The sequence below is a fragment of the Rhinatrema bivittatum genome, chromosome 15 (genome assembly GCF_901001135.1).
Source record: "Rhinatrema bivittatum chromosome 15, aRhiBiv1.1, whole genome shotgun sequence".
Lineage (NCBI taxonomy): Eukaryota > Metazoa > Chordata > Amphibia > Gymnophiona > Rhinatrematidae > Rhinatrema > Rhinatrema bivittatum.
Genome location: NC_042629.1, coordinates 26,181,857 through 26,205,519, shown reverse-complemented (window position 1 = coordinate 26,205,519; position 23,663 = coordinate 26,181,857). Strand labels below are relative to the sequence as shown.

Genomic DNA, 23,663 nt, shown 5'->3' with positions numbered 1-23,663 from the left:
GCCCACTGCCTCACTGCCTGCCTGGCAATGCACGGAATGTGTCTGTCTGTGTGCACTGCAGTGCACATAGAACTAAAGTAGATATGAGGCAGGGTACTCCCAGCACTGGAACTGCTGCCCACCCAGCACTGAACCACTGAAGGAGAATGTGTTCACTCTGTTTACAATGCCCACTGCCTCACTGCCTGCCTGGCAATGCACGGAATGTGTCTGTGTGTGTGCAGTGAGTGCACAGAGAACAAGCTTCCTTTTCAGTAGATATGAGGCAGGGTACTCCCAGCCCTGGAACTGCTGCCCAGTGCCCACCCAGCACTGAACCACTCAAGGAGAATGCTTTTAAGTCTGTTTAAAAATAGCAAATGTAACAGACTCGCTGAAGGGCAATGTTCACTCTGTTTACAATGCCCACTGCCTCACTGCCTGCCTGGCAATGCACGGAATGTGTCTGTCTGTGTGCACTGCAGTGCACATAGAACTAAAGTAGATATGAGGCAGGGTACTCCCAGCACTGGAACTGCTGCCCACCCAGCACTGAACCACTGAAGGAGAATGTGTTCACTCTGTTTACAATGCCCACTGCCTCACTGCCTGCCTGGCAATGCACGGAATGTGTCTGTGTGTGTGCAGTGAGTGCACAGAGAACAAGCTTCCTTTTCAGTAGATATGAGGCAGGGTACTCCCAGCCCTGGAACTGCTGCCCACCCAGCACTGAACCACTCAAGGAGAATGCTTTTAAGTCTGTTTAAAAATAGCAAATGTAACAGACTCGCTGAAGGGCAATGTTCACTCTGTTTACAATGCCCACTGCCTCACTGTCTGCCTGGCAATGCACGGAATGTGTCTGTCTGTGTGCACTGCAGTGCACATAGAACTAAAGTAGATATGAGGCAGGGTACTCCCAGCCCTGGAACTGCTGCCCAGTGCCCACCCAGCACTGAACCACTCAAGGAGAATGCTTTTAAGTCTGTTTAAAAATAGCAAATGTAACAGACTCGCTGAAGGGCAATGTTCACTCTGTTTACAATGCCCACTGCCTCACTGTCTGCCTGGCAATGCACGGAATGTGTCTGTCTGTGTGCACTGCAGTGCACATAGAACTAAAGTATATATGAGGCAGGGTATTCCCAGCCCTGGAACTGCTGCCCAGTGCCCACCCAGCACTGAACCACTCAAGGAGAATGCTTTTAAGTCTGTTTAAAAATAGCAAATGTAACAGACTCGCTGAAGGGCAATGTTCACTCTGTTTACAATGCCCACTGCCTCACTGTCTGCCTGGCAATGCACGGAATGTGTCTGTCTGTGTGCACTGCAGTGCACATAGAACTAAAGTAGATATGAGGCAGAGTACTCCCAGCCCTGGAAATGCTGCCCAGTGCCCACCCAGCACTGAACCACTCAAGGAGAATGCTTTTAAGTCTGTTTAAAAATAGCAAATGTAACAGACTCGCTGAAGGGCAATGTTCACTCTGTTTACAATGCCCACTGCCTCACTGTCTGCCTGGCAATGCACGGAATGTGTCTGTCTGTGTGCACTGCAGTGCACATAGAACTAAAGTAGATATGAGGCAGAGTACTCCCAGCCCTGGAACTGCTGCCCAGCCAGCACTGAACCACTCAAGGAGAATGCTTTTAAGTCTGTTTAAAAATAGCAAATATGAGGCAGAGTACTGCCAGCCCTGCCTGGCACTGCCCAGGATAAAATGTACAGACTCACTCAATAAGAATGTTCTTTTTTTTTTTTCCCTAACAAAGAATCTGTTCTGTGTTGTCTATCAAATCTGGTTCTGTTCTGTGTTGTCTATCAAATCGGGTTCTGCTATCTTCTCTGCCTCAGCCTGCCTAAGCCCACCCAGCACGATCCCAATCCCACCTCCCCACTGAATCGCTGAAAATGTCCGTCAGTCCTCGTGCTGCTGCTGCTTTTATAGTGCTGCTGGCTCGTCAGGAAATCCTCAGAGAAGCACGGAATGACAGCGCGATTCGCTGCATTCAGTGCTTCTCTGAAAAGGTGAACGCAGATTCGCTGCGTTCCGGTATCCATGCCGACCTGTCCCACCCTTTCCTGTGAGTCACTGAGACTCACAGGACAGGGTCAGACAGGTTGGCATGGTTACCGCAGGGGCGCCGCCATTTTCAGGTAATCCGGGGCTCCGAGCTCGAGTCGCAGGTAATGGCGGCGAGAAAGCGCGCGCATGGCGATTCGCCGTATCCGACATATCTATGTTCATTTATGTCGGAAATCTGCTCGTATACGCCCCATCTTTTTTTTAAGTTAAAAAAAAAAATTTGAGTTGCGTTTTCCATATGCGGTCAATCCGAATGCACATCCCTAGCAAGCAGTCAATCTGTGGAGGATGGCATTAAAGCATTGGATCACACTTACAGCCATGTATGTGCTGGGAGAACGCAATCAGTTGGCGGACACCCTCAGCAGGAAATTGGCACTACACGAGTGGGAGTTAGATGATCAAGTGTTACAAGGCCTCTTCCAGAAATGGGTTACTCCTCAGGTTGACCTATTTGCATCTCCAATAAACAGGAAGCTCCTTATTTATTGGTCCAGAATTCCATCCACAGATACAACCGCCAGAGATGTTTTGCTTCTCAATTGGAGAGCTCGATACATGTATTCTTTTCCACCAATACTCCTAATTATAAAAATGTTTCTCAAAATTTAGAGAGAAAAAAAGCATGTCCTAATTGCACTAGATGGCCTTGGTTTACGACCCTGTTAAGACTACCCATCAATTCATATCACAAACTACCACAAATTTCAAATCTTCTCACACAGGATTATGGGACACTGCTACATCCAAACCTGAGATTGCTAAATCTTGCAACATGGAGAATAACCTGGAGCACCTAACCGATTATTCCAGTGAAGTAGTAGATGTAATTCAAGCATTTAGAAAACCTTCAGCTTCGAAGGCATTTAAATTAAAATGGAGACGTTTCACAAGTTGGTGCAGTCATTATTCACTATTACTGAATCGAGCACCAGTTTCTCTCATTTTGGAATATCTCTTCTTTCTCTCAAATTCAAATCTCAACACAAACTCTGTAAAGAGTCAAGTGCTGTAGCTGCTTTTCAGATGGGTTATCAGGGAAAATCTATCGCTTTACATCCTCATATCTCCAGATTTATGAAGGGACTCTAAGTTAAAGCTTCTGTTGCAAAAGCCTCTGCTACAATGGGAACTGACTTTAGTTCTGAAGTGCCTATTAAAGCCACCTTTCAAACCAATTCAAGATTTATCTCTGAAATACCCAACATTTATTTATTGCTTTTATATACAGACATTCGTTTTCACATCATATCGGTTTACAGTATAAAAAGTGGAAGCTGAAAGGAAGTTACAACTGAAAATATTTCTTAAAAACATACCCGTATTGCAGGGCAAAAGAATAAAAGTAAGGCCATAGAGGAGGGTAGAGATAGAGGGTAGAGATAGTGGGAACAGGAACAACAGTAAACAATAATTCTAACAGGTAAAGTCTAACATAATAGGAAGAATAACAACAATTCTAACAGGTATGGTCTAACATAATAGGAACAAGCAGAAGTGAATCTGACAGATGTATATTAATAATCATGGTAAGGGAAGAGAGAACATATTTTATGCAGGGGCTTATGAGCATGTGAGGGGGCTTGTAGGCATGGCTGTTGGGGTGTGAGGGGGGTCATGTGAAGGCTTGTTAGAAAACCCTGCTCTTGATAGCAATTACTTCAGCTAGAAGAATTAGCAAACTGCAAGCTTTGGTAACATATCATCCCTATACTCAGCTTTTTCCAGACAGGGTGGTTTTATGAACTAACTCAGCCTTCCAGCCAAAAGTATCATCAGATTTCCATCCCAAATCAAAGTCTCCAGTTACCACTTTTCTTCCCAAAGTCTCACAAATCTCATCAAGAGCAACAGCTGCACTCTTTAGACTGCAGAAGATTACTTTTGTTCTATTTGTCTTGCACTAAATGCCTTAGAAGGTCAATTGAATTGTTTGGGAAAACAGGTTACAAAGCAGACACGGTTTCGTTGGATTACAGCTTCTATATCCTTCTGTTATAGGCAAGAAGCAAAACCCGTAAATTAAAAAATCTCAGCTCATGCTTTATGAGTGAAAGTTACCTCATTGGCCTTTCTAAATCTTGTGCCTCCCCTTGAGATTTGTAGGGGGCTACATGGTCTTCCATGTCAACCTTTCTAAAACATTACTGTATTACGACTCAATGGAATTCAAATTAAAACTTTGGGTCCGTAGTGTTAAATAGTTCTTCCTCAAACATCAACTATCCTTTCTTTTTGGGCTGAACTTTACAGTCCCAGAATGTGAGGCTGTTTTGTGCGCACATCCACGAAAAAATCAAAGTTTCATAACTGACTGGATTTCTCAGTGGACAAAAGCACAAAACAGCCACACATTCCCTCCCTTCTCCCGATAGTGGATTTTATGCACAAAGGGCTGTTAGCCAGCATTTGGACGCGCGTTTTGGATGCGCTAGCATTACCCCTTATTCAGTAAGGGATAATAGCGCGTCCAAACCCCCCCCCCCCCCCGAACCTAATAGCACCCGCAACATGCAAATGCATGTTGATGGCCCTATTAGGTATTTGCGTGCGATTCAGAAAGCAAAATGTGCAGCCAAGCTGCACATTTTAATTTCAGAAATTAGCGCCGACCCAAAGGTAGGCGCTAATTTCTCCGGGCACCAGAAAGTGCACAGAAAAGCAGTAAAAAGTGCTTTTCTGTGCACCCTCCGACTTAATATCATGGCGATATTAAGTTGGAGGTCCCGAAAGTTTAAAAAAGTAAAAAATTTTAAAAAAATTTTTTAAATGGGCCTGCGGCTGGCGGGTCGAAAACCGGACGCTCAATTTTGCCGGTGTCCAGTTTCCGAGCCCGTGGCTGTCAGCGGGCTCGAGAACCAATGCCAGCAAAATTGATCATCAGCTGTCAAACCCGCTGACAACCGCCGCTTCCATAAAAAAAAGAGGCGCTAGGGGCGCGCTAGTGTCCCTAGTGCCTCTTTTTACTGCCAGGCCTAATTTAAATAAATTAAGATACTGAATCGCACGCACAGGAGAGTGGCCTGTGCGCGCGCTGGGAGAGCGGGCGTTCACCCGCTCTCCCGCGTTTTTACTGTATCGGCCCGCTAGTTCTCAGCTATCAAGTAACCGAGGAGTTTTTAGGTGGTAACTGCTCTATACAACACCGAGCATGCTCCGACATTTTTCTACATTCTTCGGAGCTATTGAAGAGTTGGTTGGGCCACTCTCGGTGCCGTTGGCGATGTCACTAGCAGGAGTGGCTGCTTTGTGCTTCTGTCCACGGAGAATTCCAGTCTCCAGTCACAGGTTATGCATCTCTGCCCTGTAAGGGGCCCATGTGCTGGAGCTGCAGCAGCTGCTGCTGAGATCCCGGAGGTTTAGCTAGAAGGCTCTGCTGTTTGGGAGAGCCTGGGAAGAAGTGCCCCATTTTTTGTTTTTTTAAAGAGAAAATGAGCTGGGAGTTAAAGCAGTCTGTGTTTGCCGCCATAGTCACCTTCAGCTGCAAGAATGTGTTGCCCTGGGGCTTGGGAAGTTCCCCAGGGAGCTTTAAGTGAAGTGGGAGGAGGAGGCGGGAACCTTTTCCTGCAAGCGGCTGGGAGCTGTGATTGAAACTGAAAGCCGCCTGGAGCTGCGAGGGGATGGGGGGAGGGATAGGAGCGGGGATTCCCCCGACCACTGCAGGCCAGAGTGAAAGACAGCACTGACTGAGCTGTTTTGCTGTTGCTCCGGGTCTTCCGCTCAGCTGCTGGTGGTCTGGCAGCACTTTTTTTTTTTTTTTTTTTTAAAGTGCCGTTGAGCATGGCTGAGGGCATTGCTGTTCAGTGATTAGGCCCGTGCAAGGCTATTTTAAGTCAAAGCGCTGAAAGATTTTTAAAAAAATTAACTAGCTAAAAGGAATGTTTTGAACTTACCAAAATTTCTTTTTGAAGGTTATTTCTTTAACCATGAGGGTTTTGTGTGTTTCCTTAGAGAATAAAGGAGTTCACTGGGCCCGGAAAGCACTATTTTCCGTATTGACACCAGGAAAGTAGGGATCTCTGATTGAGGCTTTCACTGGCAACAGTTTTAGAACTGAGACAGAGCTGCACTGGAGAGAGAGAGAGTGTCAGAGGGAGCCATGCCGATGATTGCTGTCACTGAGGCCTAGCTTTCACTCACACAGGGGTAGATTTTAATAGAAGTGCGTGGGCGTACATGTGCACACTACCCGGCGTGCACACGTACATCCAATTTTATAACTTGCACGCACAAGTTATACAATTGGGGGTCGGCGCACGCAAGGGGTGCACAATTGTGCACCTTGCATGTGCCAAGCTACCTTCCCCCGTTCCCTCCCACCCCACTTTCTCTCGGAGGGAACTACGAACTACCCCCCCCCCCCACCTTCCCTTCCCTCCCCCACCCTTTCCCCCCTACCTTTCTCTTTTTTGTTTTAAAACTTACTTCAGCCCTGTGTCAGAGGCCTCTGGCCCCGCCCCTTTTTGAAAGCCCCGGAACTTAGATGCGTCCGGGGGCTTTATGCGCATCGCTGCGCCTTTTTAAAATAGGCCTGGTGTGCGTAGGACCTACGCACGTAACACTTTGAAAATCCGGCCCATAGTGTATCAAAGCATATGAGAGTGAAATGTATTGTAATTTTATCCTTATTTAAAGGTAGATTAGTTAAATTAATGATAATCCCATCACTGATCTGCAGTATTTGTCAGTTTTGATATTTAGTTGGATGTGTCCCACACAGGAACCTCAGATCTGCCAACAAAGCCCTCCTAACTATACCCTCAGTAAAAACTGCAAAACTAACACAAGTCAGAGAAAGAGCACTATCATTGGCTGGGCCGATTCTATGGAACACCATGCCCATAGAGGTAAGATTACAGAGAGACTTCAAGGCTTTCAAAAAGAGCTTAAAAACATGGCTCTTTAGAGAAGCCTTTTCACAAGGAGAGCGAGAATGAGAGAAACGCTGAAAGCTGTACACATATAATCTTTATACAGCACTAGCACAATATATGTATGTACGTCATGGTTCGTTTACTACACCCTTAATTGAAATGTTTAATAAGTATTTTATTGTAGTCACAGGACATATTAAACACTGAACATATAAGTTCGGTAACAAAGTTTCATAAAAAGGCTATAAGGCACCACCCTAATATTAGGAACAGAAACATGTACAATTTACTATATGTGCCTCTATGTAAACCGTTATGACGGTAATATACTGAATGACGGTATAGAAAAGATTTTAAATAAATAAATAAATGTGAGAAAAGTGAATGGTTGGAGCTTGATTCTTGAATTAATTAGATTGAAATACATGTTATTTCAGAAAATTATTCCATAAAGTCTCAAATATTAAAACTAAAAACATTCCACCTGAAGATAAATGTGTTACAGGGTTAAATACACAGGACCTGTAGATAAAGGTACATTGTGTAATTTCCTCAGAGGAAAATTTGTTTCAATGAATTTGGAATATCCCATATATGTTCCTGTCTTAATTGACAAAAGTACAAGTGAGATAAGAGAATGTATATGAAGGTATGATTGTGGAATGCGTTTATTAGCTTATTCAATTAATGATGATTCATACAACAACTGTCTTTATTCTGATATATACAAATTAAGCCTCTAATTACCTCTTGGTAGGGCAAATATAAGTATTTATTTTTATTAGTGAGAAATTATAGTTACAACAAGATGTTGAGACACTCAGACATAATAGGCTGTGGAAGAACTTATGGTTTTAGGGAGATAATTTCTATTATTGATTTAATTTGAGTCAGTGTAAGGTAAACCACTAAAACCTGAGTCATCGTGGTCAAGAGTTGGTTCAAGGTCAGGGTCCAGTCAGTTAATGTTATCAAGCAGCGTACTCAATGCTTCGACAGCCGGCCACCAAAGCTTCATTTCAGTCCTGGGTCTACATTTTCAATTCCATGTTTACAGGCTATGATCTCAAATTCTCTTCTCAGAAGAGACTAAGGTAAGTGCACCAATGAATGAACTGTAACACATTTCACTTTATTGGATTAACTGAAAACATCGAAAGAACAATAAGCTATTAAAAGACTATCATACTGAGAGAAAAGTAATACTTGTAGAGAATAATCTGATAGTTATCCTGAAGAACTTGTGACAAAAAGTTAACAAAAAGAATTAAAAAAAAAAGATTTTAGTTAAACTGTAAAGAATACATGGATCTCTTAAGTTTAGAATAAATGTAAGAAAGTAAGAAAATACTTATCTGATACCGTAACTTGTTAGGAGGAAGCTCTTTGTAAAAGAACCGGTTTCTATAAAAATCCATTCTACAGGGGGTCCCAGATCATCCCTAGCTTCAGGCCTTTGGCGAGAAAGTCTCCGCCTCCAGATACCACAGCCTGGGCCAAACTATTTTAATACAGATTCCTCATTCCAAACTCATGCAAGCACTGGATAAGTAAATTATAATGAATCCTATCCAATTCGGTAGAAATATCTAACTGTACCAAAAGAGCCACTTCCCCACGATCTAAAGTACACTGCAGTGCATCTAGCAACAAACTCATCTACACCATGAGCCCTCTGCAATCCACAGTGGAAAGGATCCCCTGTACATTCTTCTAATAGAAGAACATATTTTTCACGCACTTTAGAAAGTGTTGGCAGATTTGAAATAAACCTATAATTTGTGACTATATTCATTTTTTTTGATGAACCAATTCTTTTTATTTATTTTTTTTTAAACTCATCAGGACGCACCCCTTCCATTAATGATAGATTAATAACATCCTTGAGAATGGGATAAAAAGTTGACCAAAGATCTTTATGATCCAAAATGGAGAGGGATCAATTTGGCATAAATGGACTTCCACAGAGGATACAAACAACTAACATGGTAGAACAAACTGATTCAAAAACTATTATTTACAATATGAAGGAGTCATAATCATCATAATTACAAAAAATCTTAAACTGGTGGCCAAAAATAATTTAAAAAATGACAAATTCAAATGATGCAATGAAATTACTCAGTGTTTGTTACATGCAAATATCTATAAAAACACTACATTCATACTCATTCTCACTCAGAAAAATCTAATTTGACCAATATGTTACAGACCACTCACATATTACAACATAGAACACAATGTATCAATCACAATTCATTAAACATTGTTTCACTTATAAACCACTGAAACAATGTATAACAAATGAACGGCATATGTTCTAAAGTGGCTGATAAATGTTGTAGCTAATGATAAACCATGCTTTGTTCTGAATAAACCCAAATCTATTACCAATAGAATACAAAGGTAGGGGTCATTTTACATGCAAAACAATGCAGGAGGTGAATGCCATCACCTGCCCATGTAATTTAATTTACAAAGGGGAAACCAAACGTACAGTTGGAACACGAATTAGAGAACATCTTAGCTGCATGGGGACCAATAAGGAACAGGCACCTTTACCTGAACATTGGACTAGAATGACACATAGGGGTAGATTTTAAAAGGTTTGCATGCGTGGCTGGGCCTTACGCACACCGGGCCAATTTTCAAAGGCCCGGCCACGTGTGTAAGTCCTAGGCTTGGTGAAAGGCCGGGGCAGGGCTTGAAACAGCCGCAAAAGGTAAGACAATATATTTGGGGGGGGGGGGGGGGGGGTGTCAGACTAGGGGTTTGGGAAGTTCCCTCCCAGGCCGCTCCTTAATTGGAGCAGACTGGGAGGGAACTGGGGAAGGCCCCGATGTGTCGCCGCGTGTAACAGCGAAAATCCTCTCCCCCTTGCATGCACCAAGCTGGTATTTTATAACATGTGCACGCATGTTATAAAATCGCCCGTCCATGTGTGCGTGCCGGGTAGTGCATGCAATGCAATCTTTTAAAATCTACCCCATAGTGAGTCAGATTTAAAATTTATTTATTTATTTATTTATTTATAACTTTTATATACCGGCATTCGTAAAAAAAAACATCATGTCGGTTTACAGACAACTGAGAAAGGAAATTACAATGATAGATGGAGGAAGGATAGGAAGTTAAAAGGTGACAACTTTACTGTAGAGCCAACGGGCGCCACAGTTATTAAATGAGATTACATGTGGTTAACCAGGTTGGACATAAATTAATTATATACAAGAGGCGACAGAGTGGGGGGTAGCGCGGGGTGGGGGATGAAGCGCATAGGGGAGGCGGGGTGGGGTAGGAACTGTACAAGGGGGCAGGTGGTGGCGATGGGAAGGAGAGGTGGTGACTGAATATCAGGAAGCCATAAAATGGATGGGGTGGTGAGGGAGGGAGGGTGTGTAGGGGGGCGGGGGAACACTGTACTAGGGAGAGGGAAATAATGAGTGTTGAGGAGAAGTCAAATGCTAGGGTTGAGAGGCGTTGGGATAGGCCTGTTTAAATAACCAGGTCTTGATTCCTTTTTTGAATTGATTAAGTGAAGGTTCTAGTCGGAGCTCGGTGGGGAGGGAGTTCCAAAGGGTGGGGCCGGCGATGGAGAAGGCTCTCGCTCTGGTGTTTGTGAGGTGAGCAATTTTGAGTGAAGGGGTGTGGAGGGTGCCCGCAAGGGAGTTTCTGGTAGGACGGTTGGCCTGGTGGAAGTGTGGCATATCTTCGATCCAGGGGGAGTTATTTTTATATAGCGTGTTATGTATGATAGTAAGTGTTTTGTATTGAGAGCGATAGGTGATTGGTAGCCAGTGGAGGTTTTGTAATATGGGAGTAATATGATCAGTCTTTCTTGAGTTTGTAAGGATGCGAGCCATGGCATTTTGTAAGATTTGGAGGGGTTTGATTGTGGAAGCTGGAAGGCCTATTAGCAGTGAGTTGCAATAGTCAAGTTTTGATAGTATAGTGGTTTGCATAATGGTACGGAAGTCATGTGCGTGGAGGAGAGGCTTAAGTTTGAGGGTTTGGAGTTTATAGAAGCCCCCTTTTAGGAGTGATTTGATGTGGGATTTGAAGCTAAGTTGTGTATCTAAGAGAACTCCTAGATCTCTGACAGTGGACGGAAGTGTGAGATTTTGTGAAGTGTTCTGTTGCAGTTGGTGAATGGATAAGCTGGGTTGATTAGTAATAATTAGGATTTCAGTTTTTGAAGTATTGAGTGCAAGGTGTAGGTTGGAAAGGAGGGCGTTGATAGATGTGAGGCATGTCTCCCAGAAGTGTAGATGACAAAATACTTTGTCATCTACCAGGTATTTAACAGTCGAAGTGGGGATGTATAGATCTTGATCCATAAGGAGCAGAGATTAATTTACCAATGGAATACATTGCATCCAACTGGTTTAAACCATGAGATTGAGTGGCTATCATTGATATGAATCATTGCTGCTGTTATTAGATTTATTTTGCTTCATGTTTATTATTTTGTTACATTTAGGTAACACTAGCCATATATTACAATGCCATCCTTATATATCTGGTACATTTGTTTACATCATTTCCACGTTATATTCAGATTTCTTATCTATTGATCGATGGAGCATAAAAATAGAAGCCTAACACGCATACATGGCGTTTTTCTTTGAACATGAGGCAGTATAATTAAACAAAACTTTTCTTTATATTTATCTCGACCCATGTTTATGATGATGTAACATCTAGGTAGCAATAGTCCCACAGGATAATGCCACCCTTATAAATTTTGTACATTAGCACATACCGTTTCATTGTTGAATTTTAACTTCCTGTCTATTGCTCGACAGATGCATCAAGAAGGAAACCTGACACGCACGTGCAGCATTTGTCTTTGAACAACAACACGTGGCAGCGGGAACAACGAGGGTAAGCGGCAAGTTGTACATTAACTTTTTGGGTGACCTTTCCTTGTATAAATCTTTAAATTTCATATTAGATTATGCTGTCAAACTTCATTCACAGTGTGCAGACCTGAATATAGAAGTACACAATGAAATTCCTTTATCCATAAAGGAATATCAAATCTATTGAAAGAATTCACCGCAGCAGTCACATATAGATGCTTCTGTGGGGATTCCCCCATGTTGAAACTTGTTTGATCACACTTTTGAAAACAATACTTAAGGTAAATAACATTTTTTTTACTGATCCAATAAGCATATTTGATTGGTTTTTGAATAGCAAATTATCTTTCGTTATTTTAGCATATTTGTTGGAATTGAACCTACTATGAGAAGTCCATTTTATATTTTCATTCAACATTAGGTAACATGCTTTATTGCATCCCTATAATGACGACACTGTGCACCACCCACCACATGAAGATGAGCTCTCCCCCACACACCTCCCACCCCCTTCCCACCACAGAACTGCATAATCACATATTGTGATCAACCCCAAAAACCCAAGCTTTCATACTACACTTGACCAAAGTTTTAACAATTTTCTCTACCTCTAGTATGATTCATAATGACTCCCCAAAGATCAACTGTTACGCATGCTACAAAGTTTCAATGCAAAATGTTATAAAGTTCAATGTAAAACAAGAAGTCTACATTAATAGACTCCTCTGTTACACTGTAAACCGGTGTGATATGTCTGATGAATGTCGGTATAGAAAAATAAATAAATAAATAAATGTTTTTTATTCTCACTGAAATAATCTTTTGCTTACGTTATCTTTTTATAGATATAGCATCGCTAGTTTGGTTATGGACGCTCTTCCCAATAGTTTTTTCTAAACATTGGGATTAGCCCATAGTCTGCCCTTTTTCAGCGAATCATTGTTATACATCCCCTGACAAAGCCCAGATGAGGTGAAACAGAGGATTCTTCTTTCTTGGGACACATTTGAATAGAAATACATTCGAGGACCCACAAATGTTTCCCTTTCCAAGTAATGGACTCCCTTTAGCAGGAATAGGTTTGGGTTTATTCAGAACAAAGCATTTTTTATCATCAGCTTCAACATTTATCAGCCAGTGTAGAACATATGCCGTTCATTTGTTATACATTGTTTCAATGGTTTATAAGTGAAACAATGTTCAGTGAATTGTGATTGATACATTGTGTTCTATGTTCATTGTGTAACCTTATCTCCTTTGTAATATGTGAGAGGTCTGTAACATATTGGTCAAATTAGAATTTTCTGAGTGCAAATGAGTATGAATGCATATAAGCAGCATTTTTATAGATAGTTGTATGTAACCAACACTGTGTAATTTCATTGCATCTTGATCATGTGTATTTATGTTATACTTTTAAAATGATTTTTGTCCACCAAATAAAGATTTTTTGTAATTATGATTCCTTCATATTTTAAATAAATGGACTTCCACCTGAGATGTAGGCTGAAAGGGAGTCCATATATCCACATTACCAAGATCTGTTTTAACAGGGAGAATTCCACTATCTGGTGAAAATAACTGTAAATCTTTTAGCTTCTCATCAAAATAACCAGCTATAGCTTCAACATTCACAACCACTAAATCAACAACCTGAGGTTTATTTCCCCACACAGAATAATTCTTTGGGCATGATTTATGGCCTTCCTTATCAAATGTGAATAAGAAGATCGTTTGCATGCTGGGCTACTTTTTCACTTGTAACTTTTAGAGCAGTTACAGATCTTTTTTTCACTTTGTGCTACTACTCTCTTACACCAGCTCATTTCAAATCTGCACCTCTTGCCTCTTTTTTTTTTTTTTTTATCGTCTGTTGAAAACCAAGGCTGATTCAACAACTATTTTTGAGCTGAAATCTTCCTAGGAGATATCACCAGCGTCAGCTACATCTTTAAATTTCACAGGTATCTACTGCGGACTGCCAATTGCACAAACAATCCTGACCATCTGGTCTTACTCGATAAACCCCTTCTACTCACTTTGCTGGATTTTTTTTTTAGCCCACCAAAACAACAAGCCAGATGATCTGACCATAAAACTGGGGAAAAATGCAAGTGTTGTGTACAATTCAGTTCTACTGAATGATTCATGACAGAGTAGTAAATCCAGAGTATGCCCAGAGTGCGTAATAGGATCATGCACTGGTTGCTCCAACCCCATAGCAGAGATTATTGGTAAGAATTCCCTGGTTTAGGAGGAATCAGTATCATCCATGTGCAAACTAAAATCCCCAATAAAAACTAATATACTTGATTCTAATTTAGCAATGCCATTTTCTCTGCTAAAAGCACAAAATCTTGTCAATCTGCTGGTCAGGGGGACAACAGACAGATCGGCCAGCTATATACCCTGACTAAAATGGCTTCTACGCCAGTAATTTATTCCAAATACTGTCACTTTAAGCCTAAGGAATTTTTCTAAATAACTATGCTTCCGCCCTTTTTGTCTTCTCTAAGCTGTCCTTCATAAAATTACCAGGGGGGGTATGACTCAGTAATTAACAATATATCCAAGGAATGTTGTGTAAGAAATAGAGTTATTTCAACATCTTCGTGCCTAATAGATTTAGCATTAACATTGCTAAAACTCATAGATGGAGAAAATTGTTCAGTACAGCCTAATCTTTTAGATTACTCCTGTAAGTATTCACATATATTCTCTGGCTCTACCTGATGAACTTCCATAAAGACCCTGCCCTAATTGGATGATTCAGATTACCAATATCATCCATCATCTGTACTGAATTTGCTAATGCCAACCACTGAAAAATAAAACACTCAAACATAATAAAAATAAATTACCTAATGCTGCACATTATCATTTTCTTATACATAACAAAAAATGAATCTTACTAACTTCTCTACGATCTATAATAATTATGCACTTAACCCCTCACTTGTCTCTCTTGCACTAGCAGCCAGATCAGTTTTTCTTACCGCTCCAATTTAAATAACCAGGTCTTGAAAGAATGTCTGAAACCCAATAAGGTCTCTGCCAGCCACTCTGCTGAGGCCACGACTTCCACAAATGTGGAACAATCACAGAGAAAAGAAGTTTAGCAAATCTTAATGAGCAAATAATTCTCGGCTTGAGAATATAATGGTCAGTTTGTGGGAGAAGTGGACAATTTTGCTCCCAGATACGTTGAGCCCACATTTATTTATTTAAATTATAGGCCACACATATCCTACGCTCATGGCGGATAACAACGACTAAAAAACACACAATTCAGAAAAATAATGCACATAATTAGAAATAACAGGCATTTAAGCTGGCAATCGCATGCATTTTACAGGTATTATTAGCAACATGGTTTTCATGGTGAAAAAGTTTAGATTATGTACCTGCAAAAGCCTTTGACAATTAGTGAGATTTCAACCGTCTACGGCATTTTTTAATGCAAGGGAGGCCCGATGATTGAAAAAGCTCACCAAGCATGGAAGGAACCGCCAGAGGAGGTGGTAAATTCCTAGTATTGAATTCAGCACTGTACCATCGGGGATATTAACATTTTATGAATAAAGGTGGCAATTTTAAATGTTATTCTCCACTGGATGGGACGCTTTCAAGGTCAAAGAGCTTTAAAAGTGATTCTATTTGTAGCCAAAGCAGATCGGTCAGGAGTGGAGAGAGAGATGACCTCTCCAGCCATGTCCTGCCAGCAGTCAGTCAGCAGAATTTTGTACAAACTGCAATTTTTATTTTTTTTTTTACAATTTTCTTGGGTAAACCCAAATATATGAAATGGCAGTAATCAAGCTGCTAAGTCAAAGTTGCATGAATGACAGCTGGAAATGTCTCCTTGATACATAATGGGCAGAGCAGCCAAAATTGCTTTAAGTGGAAATAGTTAAATCTACAGAAGCAATCTCAGGTCCCATAGTAAACTCACTGTCAATCTCTATCCTTAAGCTGAGAACTTGATCTTTTAATTCCAGTATGCAATCCCATGCATACAAAACTCATGTAAGGAACTCCATAACTTGCTGCTGAATCCACAAAGTTTCAACTTTCTCAGAACTCAATTAGAAATTTCTGTGTAGCATCCAGACCTTGCTTTAAGACCTTTGCTCAGTGCCACAGCTCACTCTGCAGGGGACAGCAGTGCTGTGTTTGGGTGCTGGGTAGTGACGTATCTGAGACAGGCTGGGTGGTCCGAGCAGGTGGTCAGCTGCGATAAAACACCACCTCTTGGAGAAGCGGTAAATGTGAGGCGGAGGCCCGGGACCCTTACACAGGTCCAGAGGCTCCCATCTCACATTTAAAGTGGCGACCTGATAAAAAAAAAATATATAACAGGCAAACAGGGAGGTTGAGCGGGGTTCAGGGCTGACCCCCATCCTTTTTCCTTGCTCTGAACAAGTATCTCTCTCTAAGCTTTTGACTTTCTCTACAAAATACTGGGCCACTGTCTCACCAGCCAACTTATTCCTCATTTTCCTCCCCAGGTCCTGTGGTAGGTTTTTGAGAGGTCAACATTTTACAACTGGTTTTCCTCACACTATTAAACTTAGTAATAAGGGAAGAAAAATAAGATTGTTCCGTTTCCATAACAGCTATTTTATATTGATTTTAGCATCCATGACGCAATTTTGTTTATCTGCTTGGCCTCACACTTTCTGCCAAATTCTCTGTCGTGCCTGCTTTGTGTTGCTACGCTGCTCCTCATTTGGGTCAGGACTGGATTTCTCCAGCAGATACCTTCAGCGCCAGGGGTGGTCTTTAAACGCACACAAGACCCGTAGGTAAGTGGCCTCAGCCCAAGGAAATCAGCGCGCACTTCTGGAGGCACCGGTTTGAGCAGCTGGGTCAAAGGGCGTTTATTAAATTATTATGGGCCTTTCAGGTGGTGAGCTGCTTGTAAACAATCTACATAACAACAAACTGAGGGAATTCCCGAAATGAAGTCCCTGACTGGTCATACTTCAGATTTGATTTTGTCTCAGGATACGGGCCAGGGTGGCTATGGTTTATGGAATATGTTATCTGTAAGGATCCATTGCTGGTGGCGCTTTGGACTATCTATTCAATCCTCTTAACCCAGTGCACCTTGCTTCCCCTGGCAGCCATCTTATTTCATGTACAGACTTGTATTTTTACTCGGGCAGCGTCGGAGCTTGGTCCTACCTTCTGTTCTTTGTCCTCTGGCTCCTTTCCTGTCTCCAAAAGACTTTGCAGATTCTACACATTCCCTGAATTCCTGGTTTGTTCATATCAAAGGGCCACCTCCATGTCTCATGCCACACTGGCCACCAGCACTGGCAGGCTCAACCCAAAACGAAGGTGGCTGCATAGGCAAAAGACTTTTACAATCAGCTGCCTGGATGTGGCTCTCCTGACATTAGGCCGCTTGCTTCTGGGGCAGCTCACAGAGTATCTATCCTGTTATCATGAACTGACCATCATTTGCTTATTTTTACATTGGAATGAAAGGGTAGTAGGCTGCATATTGAATTTCGTAAGTTGAATAATTTGACACCTGATATTTTTTGGACTGAAGTTCAGGATTCAGTTGAAGTTTTGCTAGAAAAGCCATTGGATAATCAGGTGGATATTTGGATGATATCTAAACAAAAATTTGGACAAACATTGGGGCCGAGCACACTGTATAACCTGCACTCCGATGTGGGTTAAATAGGCGATAATCCACCCCCTAAAGCAATAGGGGAATTAGCGCTTATTAACCCGCATCGGATGCGGAGTGAATGCAATAGCGCTCATCACATGCAAATGCAAGTAAGTGAGTCTATAACTCATTCCCTCCGCATGCAAAAAAAAAAAAGTGTGCATCTCAGACGCACATTTTGCTCTCAGATATTAACGCCTGCCTGGAGCTTTGGACTCTGGAGCAGGCGTTAATAGCTGAGCATAGGTAAAAGAAGTACAGAAAAGCAGAAAAAAAAACAACTTCTTTTCTGTACTTCTTTTCTTAAGTAAAAAATAAAAATAAAAAATACCTTGACAGACTGCCAAGTTATGAAGACTGACGCCGGTAAACTCAGTGTTGGTTTTTATAACCGGCCATCTGCCAGTAATGAAAACGGATGCAGAGTTTACTGGCGTCAATCTTCATAACCAGCAGCCGCGGCGGGGTCGCGTTAGCAAGGAGGCGCTAAGGTCGCACAAGCGAACCTAGCGCCTTCTTGCTAGCGTGACCCCCTAATTTCAATATCGCATGGTGCCCCCCTTGCAGGAACCATACGCATGTTAGGAAAGCGGGCGCTGTCTTTTCAGCGCCCGCTTTCCGCGCTTTTTATTGCATCTGCCCCGTTTTTTTATGCATTTTGATTATTTTTATGTTGTAAACCACTCTGGGAGGAGGGCAGGATATAAATTGAAGCTATAATTTTATGTAAACTGGTGCTCAAGTCTGGGGCAGTTGTTGCATTTTCAGATTTCTCCAAACGTTGTGCAGCCACCTGGGATGCAGACAGAAGGTTGCCAATTTTGCCAGGTCCTTTGCTTGTTGTGGACTCAAGCCGAGGACTGGAGGAGTAGCCTAGTGGTTAGAGCAGCGAGCTACAAGCCAGGGTTATTTAATTTATGTATTTATTAGTGGTTTTTTATATACCGCTCATCGTTTGGAACATCTGATCGGTTTACAGTAGAACAGCAAAACTCAGCAACAGGCTTTACATGTAACTTAGTGTATAACAAGATTGGCAGTGGGAAGAAAGTAGGGTTCAAATCCCACTGCCGTTCCTTGTGACCTAGGGCAAGTCATGTCACCCTTCATTACCTCGGATACAAACAGAGTGTGAGCCTTCCCCCTGGGGGCAGGGAAATACTGAATGTAATCTACTTTGAAGTGTCAAAAAGCAGAATATAAGTTAAATACGTGTTCTGATAACCCTTTTTCATGCTCTGAGAGGATGGCACAAACAAATGTGGAACGGGAGGTAGCCAGTGGTGAGAGTCTTCCTGTGCAGGAGCGTCACCACTCAGGAAGAATTAGGAGCCTAACTCAAAGACCTGTTGAAACTTGTTTAATGGAGGGAGAAACGTAGAAGGCTTATGCAGAGTTCTTCCTCTTAGAGGTCAAAGTGCAGCTGCTCTGAAGAAGTTAGAGAGCTAAGTGGAGCTGAGCAGAGCACTGCAGGCCTGGCTGTGTTATACTGGGATTAATGTATTAGGTTTGTTGGAAGAACTGACTCGGTGCGTGTTTCATCTGCTGGACGGATCAGGCCATGAGCTAATAGGAGAAAGGGAATTAGAGGTTAGGGATTGAGAGAGGAAGTGGCCAGATGAGAGATGGGCGAGATGGAGGGAGGTGAAGAGGTGTTAGAAAGCAGAAAGGGATAGGGGCAAAGAAGAGCAGAATGAGAAGCAAGATGAAGGAATATTGACTTGAGAGGTAAAAAGGGTGGGACAGAAGGAAAGGTACAATGGAAAGAAACCCAGGAAAAGAATTCAGAAGACAAAATTGTTAGAATTACATTATTTTTGGCTTATTCAGTGATCTATTCTGTTGACATTTTATTAAAAACAAGAACTAAAATATAAAGGGGTACACGAGATGAAACCTTGAGACAGAAAAGCTACATTTTATTTAAATAGGCTGAAAACCTCTTCCTCAGAATATGCATAGTTTGGCCTGACATTGTGCATCTGAGATGCTACAAGAAAAAGCTCTAAAGGCCCTTTATGTAATTTTTAAAACCTTTCACCAGTTTCAAGTCCTCAATAAAACAATGATTAAAGTTATTTCATTTCTCATCTGGGAGTGAACGCTGGGGTCTATCATTAATAAAAAAAAAAACCCAACTATACAGAATGGGACAAAAGTCAAACAGAAAACCTGTACTACCAGTTCTGCAAGGAGATACTCCACACCCACAGAAATTCCCCCAACAATGGATGCAGAGCAGGAGATTCCCCTAGTAACTTAATACACAAAAAGGAATATTCAATTTCTGCTGCCATCTCAATAACGGAGCCACAAACTCCCTCCCTTATCCTCTGTAACATACAAAATCCTACAATAAACAGACTCAACCCCCTAAACAGCAAGACTGCTGTACCAAAACAGCACTAACTCCCAGGACTCAAACATTAACTCTAGCCTTCAAAAGGTAGCACCGCAAATATCACAACAGGCCCTAGAGTACTAACACACCTCTGTTGGGAGGAAAGTACCACAGACTGGGCAATTAGAGAAATTAAATACCCACAGAATAACTACGATTATTAGTTTGGTGGCCTTTCCGTGGACTCCGCACCTCCTATTTGTGCGGGTCTGAAAATGCAGCCTTCACACACACCTTCACTTCCCCGGCCCTGCACACCCCCCTTTTCCCTATGGATGAAAGCACATGGGCTCACTTTTACTCACAGCAATGCTAAGCAATTTGCAAAAGCCCATTTCATATGGATAAACCTGTATCTAATCAAATTAGGGAATTGATCTCCCTGGTGAGACCCAACACACTCCCTTTTATTAGCTTAATGTCCTTTCTCCAATACCCTGCTAGCACACACATATTATCCATGCACACTGTCCAGGCTGATGCAAATCCCCCCGTACTTTTTACCCATGGGCTTTGCACCAATTTTCAAAAGAAAAATGCAGCTGTACCTTCCCTTTCAAAACTGTCAGGGGTACACAGTAACCGCAGACCCTCGCACCTGCTTTTCGGGTGGGCAGAATTTTCATGGCAACGTACATGCACAGCTTCAAAATCTCCCTTTCTGCACAGACATTTCCTGCCCCGACCTAACCACAACCCTGGGAACAGCACCTCGTAATACGGGTAAAAGCAGAGAGGCTGGACAGCTCCACACTTTTAGTCAGGCTAAGGATGGGCAATTTTCAGCCAAGCAAATGGCTTTTGAAAATTGTCCTCCCCATTTGGGGCAATTTAGCTGTAAGGACTAAGTGAAGAGGATGATACTGCAGAGAGAGGAGGTGTCAACTTGGCAATTAGGACAAGAAGCCAGCCTGATAATATGCATTCAATTAAGTTGTTATCCATTGAAATACACAAACTCTTTTACCAATTCAGTTTGGCAAGTTCTAAGCTGTTGCAGGTCTATTTCTCACATCTGTTATTGTAGCAGAGATGGATCAGAGCGACTTGATCATCTCATCCCTATCTGTGGGCTCCTCCTGGACAAAATCCCAGAGTTGCTGCTCTCCTCTGCCATCTACTTTCCCTCGCTGCTCTCACTCCCCACTCTTACCTTCCTTGACATGATCCCTTCTTTCCATTGTTGCTCATCATCCCTGTGATTGTCATTTTCCCCACTCCATTACTGTTTCTTCCCATCTCTCTCTCACCCTCACTTCTCCACCATTGCTTCTCATCCTTCACTCCTGCCACTGACCACCCTCCTCTGTCACTGCCCTCCCCACCCCTCTTCCTCTTATTCTCATGTAGCATTTTTAAAAGGCACTGTAAACATAGAGCAATGCTAATGATTTGTATTTTGGTTTTTCTAAGGCACCCTGACAGGGCATGGCATAAGAATGGTACATTAAATGAAAAAAAATGGTACGGAGCCCATCAAAACGTAGTGGTGAGTATATAGTCAAGCAGAGGTTACTAAATGTTATTTTTTCCATGCATCTGGGAAAGGAAACTTGAAGAAATCTGTTTTAAGAGGAGACCAGAACTATGTCGAGGTGGGAGCTTCCTGTAGAATGGGTGGGAGGTTATTCTGAGATGTGGTGCTAGCAGGGAGCTTAAAACTATGAAGTAGCTCATGCATGACAGAGCAGAGGCTGTGAGATGGAACCTACTCTTAAATAAGATCAGAGAGATATGGAACTGCAAAACCATTGATGCATTTGAAGTGAATATCAATAGTTTAAAGCACATTGGTAACTGCATGTTTTGTTTTGTTTTTTTACTGTGAATCGCCTAGACCTTTTTTGTGATAGGCGATCAATAAATTTTAATAAAAATGGAAAAATGAGAAAGAGCCACGGAGGGGAGGCCAGAAAAGTTATAAGAAACGAATGCAATCTGGCAGCTGAGGTCTATAGGAACAGGAGAGGCCACAAAGAAGAGCCAGCAAGGCTAGATAATCCAAGTGAAACAGAAAGAGAGCATGGAGGAGAAGACAATGCATGCTAAAAATGAGAAGGGAGTGAATTATATAGACAGTGAGGGCAATATTTAACACTACGGGTGTTTTCCCTGCATAAAAAAATGTTTGAAAATGAACCCTTCCCCCTCCCCTATGGGGAAAAAGAGGCAGGATTAGGTTGGGGAAAGGAAAGTGCAAGTGTGGATTTCATGCTGAAATGTCAGCACATTCCTTACTGCACAAACTTTGCGCTTGCTTTGAAGCAGGCGTGATGTCCATGGGTACCTGCATTCCCCCGCAGACCCACATTTTCAAAGGAAAATGCCATGGGGACTTTGATTTTGAAAGTTAGCATGCAGGCCTGCGGATACAGTGTACAATTTTTAAACTGCGCACAGGTACGATGCAAGCTCATTTTCAATGGGGAAACTCCCTGCGGAGTTTCCCCATTGAAAATTCAGGCCAATAGTGGAATGTGAGTGCTTTGTTCCTGTGTTGCACCTGCTTGGAAGCAGGAGTGCAAGTTAAAGTCTGCACAGGGATTTCAAAATGCAGTCTCCATACACACTTTCACCCCACCTTTTTTCCCCAAGGGTAACATAATGTAAACTGTGAATAGCATGTGTACTTTTACCTGCACTTGAGGGGGTAGAGCCATTTTCATAGTAACATAACAATGATGGTAGATAAAGACTAATTGGTCCATCCAGTCTGCCCAGCAAGTTGTTCATAGTAGTAGCTGCTGCGCTGGGCAGATTACTCCCATACCTTCCATAGTACTTGCTGCTCTGTGCAGGTTACCCCCATGCCCTCCCATTAAGGGTGGTAACTGACGCTCCCTGCCCGTTACCCCCATAATTTTTATGCAGCTGTTTACCCAAAAAACAACTTTTGAAAATTAACCTCCCCAGGTTTATAGCCTTAGAAATTATGGATGGGCAGATGTACGGTTGCTAGGATAGGAAGAAATCTAAGATGAGACAAATTCTAGCAGGTACATCGTGTGGTAAATTCAGGGAATTTTTCTTATAGCCTGGCTTTGGTCTCAGCACTGTGTCAGCAGTCAAGGAACCGTACCCAGACGTTTAGTGCACAGAGGTCTCAGCACCTCCAGATTTTCAATGTCCAGAGGTCAGAATACATCCAGATGTTTAATGCCTAGCAGCCAAAGCCAGGACGATGGCAAGGGATAGGCAAGAAGGGATAACAATCTGGGCACAATGCTGCCCTTCTGCCTGCCCACGAACCCAAAAAGGAAAGAAGCTGCAGATAGCAATTCTTACCCACGCTGCTGAGGGCACCGTGCGACTGCCCTGGTCACCCCACCCCCGCCTGTTCAGTGCCCGGCAGCTCTCCTCCGACTTCGCCAGCACCCAGAAGGGGGGGGGGGGGCGGGGGAGCAGAGGGCCCCCCTCGCGGAAGGATCCCGCCGCATGCACGCGCTCTCACCTCGTCTCCCTGGCGCAAGCCATCGGCGGATCGAGCGGCGCTCGAGCTCCCGCGCCTCCGCTCCGGGATCTCGCGCCCTCCCCCTCCGCTGCTGGGGGAAACGTTCGCTCTCTCCTCCCGGGATCGCCACTCTTCCTCCCCGCAGCGACCCGGGTCACTTCCCCTTTCCTGGCCAGAGGGCCATCCTAGCGCCGCTCAGCCCCGGCCCCCCCCTCCTCTCTCGTCTTCTCTCCCACGCCGGCAAACCACCTCCTCCTCGGCTCGCTTCCGCCCTCTCCGGCTTATTTCTCCTTGTCTAACTGTGCCAAGGTTTCTCAAGAGCC

The 23,663-nt window shown here is 42.8% G+C and overlaps 1 protein-coding gene across 2 annotated transcripts in view; it reads right to left on the bottom strand.

Moving 5' to 3' along the window:
* LOC115076773 (CD276 antigen-like) overlaps window positions 1-23,663 on the bottom strand; it is an 88,391-nt gene extending 64,728 nt beyond the window's left edge. The window contains exon 1 of one of the 2 annotated variants that reach the window (XM_029578636.1): window positions 23,341-23,663. In XM_029578636.1, the coding sequence (XP_029434496.1) occupies window positions 23,341-23,363 (23 nt within the window). In that variant the 5' untranslated portion in view covers window positions 23,364-23,663. The remainder of the gene's footprint in view (window positions 1-23,340) is intronic. The other variant, XM_029578637.1, reaches the window with a different exon arrangement.